Source organism: Rhincodon typus, unplaced genomic scaffold (assembly GCF_021869965.1).
Source record: "Rhincodon typus isolate 14 unplaced genomic scaffold, sRhiTyp1.1 hic_rhity00001858, whole genome shotgun sequence".
NCBI lineage: Eukaryota > Metazoa > Chordata > Chondrichthyes > Orectolobiformes > Rhincodontidae > Rhincodon > Rhincodon typus.
The window spans coordinates 19,015-24,189 of NW_025967496.1; the positions used below are offsets into that span (position 1 = coordinate 19,015).

Here is a 5,175-nt window from a genome sequence, read left to right on the forward strand (position 1 = left end):
GTGTGTGTGTGTGTGCGTGCGCGCACACGCACATCTGTGGGAGTTTAGTCCCAATGTTGCCTATGCTCCACAGAAGCCTCCTCCCACCTGACTTAATCTAAACTTATCTGTTTAACCTCCTATTCTTTTCTCTTTCATGATTATCTAGCTTTCTGTTAAATGCAACATGCTATTCCCTCATTTCTTGTGGTAGTCTGTACCGCTTTCTCATCATTCAGTAAACAACGATTCTCCTGAATTCCTGTTAGTCACTATCTTGTATTTATGTCCATTGGTATTGGTCACCTGACAAGTAGAAATAACTTTGGTAAGTTTACCTAATGAAAACTCTTTAATTGTTTTAAAAATTGCTGTTGGGTTAGCCTCAGCCTTTTCAAGAAAAGAGCCATTAACTGTTCCTTCTTGTGCAATAGTTGCAATGTCTCAGTTTTGGTCTCATGCTTGAGAATCTTTTAGCACCTCATCAAATGCCACTAAATCCTTCTTGAAACAGGAAGACCAGCACTGTGCACAATGCTCTTTAAGTGTGGTAGATTGTGTGATGTAACCTATGTATATAATGTGTCGATAAAATATATATCATTTATTTTAGAGTTTGGATTTTGAACTAGTGGCATGTGAGTTTTGGTTCATACATAAGGGGGGCTTTAATGATTTACTTGTCAGTACTTCTGGAGCCATGATTTCTTTTTAAATCCAGTATGCGAGAGAAATTCTGGAGTGATAACAGGAATTAATTCGCATTGTTAGAGTTTTACAGTTAGACAGGGTAAACTTCGGAAAGCATTAGTTTGCTTTCAGCTTAGAAGAATCAGGAATTGAGTTTTTTATTTGCTTAGGGGAAAAGCCCATAGCTTGAAAAGTTTTTTTTTGGGTCAGTTCAAAAAGTCCTGGTTGGAGTTAGATGTAAGAACTCAAGTTTTTTTCTGAACAGAGGAGATAGTTCGGAATTATTAGCAAAGTAAGTTAGCTCAATGCAATGGTCCCAGTTGCACGCTTGGTTAGAACCCTGAAGTTCAGCTCTGGGGGATTTCCAGCAAGTGGCGAATTGCTTTGCATGTGGTAAGATTGGGCAGAAATCGAACATGATACTCACCATAAATGCTGAAAATGCCAACTATGCAGCAAGTTTGGTCAGAAACAGTGAAAAAATAACTGCTTGGCCTCATGCTAAGAATCATCACACCAAACTCGATGCAACTCACACATAGCCGAACAGCCAGAAGATCCAGCCCAATACTTGCCCTCTTAGTGAACACGATGACAACTGAGGGAGAAAATCACTCAATAGTAATTTCACTTCCAAGCGTAAAAATATCGAGAAGCATTTTTCCAAAGCTGAAAGACGGCTCAAGTTAACATAATCCATTGCTGTGTACAGTGAGACAACAAGGTGCAGAGCTGGATGAACACAGCAGGCCAAGCAGCATCATAGGAGCAGAAAGGCCTTTGGCCTGCTGTGTTCATCCAGCTCTGCACCTTGTTGTCTCGGATTCTCCAGCATCTGCAGTTCCTACTATCGCTGTGTACAGTGAGCTCAGTGTATGCAGGAATAGTTCACCACTTTCCAATGAGGCTTACTACTGCAATGTGCACTTTCTCGTTGTATTTCTTGGACCGTAGGGGCACGCCATAGCTCAGTAGGTCTTTGCACCATATAATGTATTGCTGAGTTTATTCAGCTACCTGCTCTCAGTCCAGATATGCAAGAATTAGTGTGCTCACTCACCAACATTAACTTCTGATTGAGAAACACCTTCATTTTGAAACTCACATCCTTGTTTCAAAATCCTTCCATTGTCTCACCCATCTCTATATTTAACTCCAACAATCCTCCTAGCTATCAGCAGTCCTCCAATTATAGCCTCCTGTGCATCCCAGATTTTCACCATTATTGGCTGTGCCTTCTGTCAGCCAGGCCCAAAGTCCCTGGAATTCCTTCCCTAAACCTTCCAACCATCCACCTCGCGCCCCCCTCCCGTCAAGATACTCGAAAATACCTCTTTCATCAAGCTAGGGCCTAACATCCCACAGGGCCTGATGTCAAATTCTGTTTGCTGATGGCGATCCTGAGAACCACCTTGGAACATTTTGCTGCATGAAGAGTGCAATACAAATGCAAGTGGTTGTTGTTGATGACAATTTGTTGAAGCGAAGACTGGGAAGTAACAGGGCAATTCCCAGCAACTAGAGTTTGGAAGGTGGTTTGACAGCAGACATTGAGTGAGGGTGAGAACAGACTTGGCTGCAATGTTCTCATTATTCTCTCAGCTATATACCTCTATTGGCTCCTTCACTGGTCCCACTCCTCCTTGCATTCCCTTTTTACTATCAATGTGCCAATAGAAGACTTTTGGAGTCACTTTTACATTTGGATTCACTTTTAGCTGTCAGTCTCTTCTCATATTCCCTCTTCATTTCTGTTCATTCCTTTCTTATTGCTCCTCTGAACTTTCTATATTCAGCAAGTATGACCCATCTGTTTCACACAGTGTCTTACACTGTTTTACCAGGATGTTGCCAGGGGCTGCAGAGTTTGAGTCATAAGGGCAGGCTGCATAGGCTGGGACATTTTTCACTGGAGGGTAGGAGGTTGAGGGGTGACTTTATAGAGGTTTATAAAACCATGAAGGGCATAGATAGGGTGAATGTCAGGTGTCTTTTTCCTAGGGTGGGGGATTTCAAAACAAGGGGGCATATTTTTAAGGCAAGAGGAGGAAGAATTAAAAGAGGCCTGAGGACATTTTTTCACACAGAGGGTGGTTCGTATGTGGAATGAACAGCCAGAGGAAGCAAGAGATGCAGGCACAGTTACAACATTTAAAACCCACTTGGATAGGTACATGAGTAGGAAAAGTGGGATATGGGTCAGGAGCAGGCAAGTGGGACTAGTTCAAAAACAGAAGTTGCTGAAAAAGCTCAGCAAATCTGGCAGCATCTGTGAAAAAAAAAATCAGAATTAATGTTTCGGGTCCGGTGAGGAAGGGTCACCAGACTTCAACTCTGTTTTTGTTCTCTTCACAGATGCTGCCAGACCTGCTGAGCTTTTCCAGCAACTTCTGTTTTTGTTCCTGATTTACAGCATCCGCAATTCTTTCAGTTTTTATTTGGGACTAGTTCAGTTTGGGAAACTTGGTCAGCATGGATGAGTTGGACCGAAGGGCCTGTTTCCGTGCTGTATGACTCCATGACACCCTTTTCCTATTTCGTCTAACTCTCTAAGTATCATCCAGGGAACTCTGGCTTTGATTGTCCTCCCTTTCCCCTTTTATGGGTCAAATCTCAACAACTCCCTCCTCTCTGTCCCATCCTTCATCATACAATATGGTAAATCCCAAACTTCTCTTTCTGATTCCAAACGCATCACACCCCTTGTTGATTCTTCTCTGACCTCAGACAAACACCCTTATGTTCAGCATATGCTGCATCCTGCTACGATGAAAGCGAAAGCTGGTATGGATTAAATTCCAGTCACTCACTTTATTCCTTTGTACAAAGTCAAATCAACCTCCACCCCCACCCACCCACCCCAATCATTCTAAAGCTTTTTGTGATGAATTGCAGTAACAAGGAAAAATGGCAGTGCAGAGATGGCCAATAGAGATGATTATGTGGTTAGATGGTGCCACCTTCTGGGTACTGCATTGTATAACACAACAGAAAATGAGATAGTAGGAACTGCAGATGCTGGAGAATCCGAGACAACAAGGTGCAGGGCTGGATGAACACAGCAGGCCAAGCAGCATCATAGGAGCAGAGAGGCTGACGTTTCGGGCCTAGACCCTTCATCAGAAAAGGGGGAGGGGAAGGGGGTTTTGAAATAAATAGGGAGAGAGTGGGAGGCGGATAGAAGAGGGATAGAGGAGAGGATAGGTGGAGAGGAAACAAACAGGTCGAAGAGGCGGGGATGGAGCCAGTAAAGGTGAGTGTAGGTAGGGAGTTAGGAAGGGGATAGGTCAGTCCAGGGAGGACAGACAGGTCAAGGGGGCGGGATGAGGTTGGTCGGTAGGAGATGGAGGTGCGGCTTGAGGTGGGAGGAGGGGATAGGTGGGAGGAAGAACAGGTTAGGGAGGCAGGGACGATGAGATGTTCGACAATTCACAGAATCCAATGCTTGCACATCATGTGTCATCCTGAATGTACACAGCTGAGGTCTAACACATCACTTATATAAGTTCAATGTCATCTCCTTTCTTTTGTTCTCCATGCCCCTAATAATACAATGAAAACACCTTATGTTCTACTTACTGTTTTTGTGACCTGTCTGAGCACTTTCAATGATCTGTGCACATTTGCACGCAGGTCCCTCTGCTCCTGCACCCCTTTTGAATTGCACCCCTTACTCTATATCGTCTTCCTGCCCTGGTTAACTGCAGTGGAGACAAGGACAACGTGGTGGGCAAGGTTTTAACAAGCTTTGCCCAAATGCCCCCACCTTCACCTCGATAGCTAGGGAGTGTATAAATCCAGCCTATTGATCTCCCAAAGAGTTGGAGAGTCTCCGACCATCATTTTCCTGCTGCCTCGCTGGTGGGAGAAGTCAAAGACAGGAAGAAATGCATCTGTGTCCCCAAACAGGTCCACAGAGAGAGAGAGAGGGTCAATGCAGATCTGATGGGCCAAATGGCCTCTGTCTGTGCTGTAGGGGTTCTATGAGATCAAGAACTTCTTCAGATTGGCAGGAGATGTTTCCCATAGCATACCTCAACAAAGTTGTCATTCAGTACGGGGAAGTTCTTCACTTGAGTGAGGGTGGAACACGTTCTTAAGATGGCAGCCAGCTGCTGGGTTTCTGGCTCTGGGAGTAGGCAACAAATGACCCGAGTTTTACAGTTGCCTCCGAAAGCATCTTGTGTCAGCTGAGTTAATTTGGATTCACTACAATATGAAATGATAGAATTAACGTTGAGGTCTCAGTGAAAGAGTCACATTGCATACTCGTAGTTCGGTCCCGGGTGGCAACCTCATGAACATTGACACGACCACAACACAACAGACAACAAACTTCAGGCTCAAGGTGCTGAGGACTCCATTGGCATATCATGGGAGAGATTCTAGGCCAGCACCTACCAGATATTTTTCCGCTGTCACCCCATGTTAAAGCTTTATATTTGGGTGAAAATGGAGTTGCGGATAGATGGAAAGCTACGGAGCTGTGTTTTGGTGTTTTCAGAC

General features: G+C 44.3%; 1 protein-coding gene across 1 annotated transcript in view; it reads right to left on the reverse strand.

Moving 5' to 3' along the window:
- The window catches only part of LOC109917389 (coiled-coil domain-containing protein 78), a gene marked incomplete at both ends in the record, with an annotated part of 21,121 nt that extends 16,209 nt beyond the window's left edge, over positions 1–4,912 (reverse strand). The window contains one exon of the mRNA XM_048592820.1: positions 4,704–4,912. Coding sequence (XP_048448777.1) covers positions 4,704–4,912 — 209 coding nt within the window. The remainder of the gene's footprint in view (positions 1–4,703) is intronic.
- Positions 4,913–5,175: the final 263 nt, after the last annotated feature.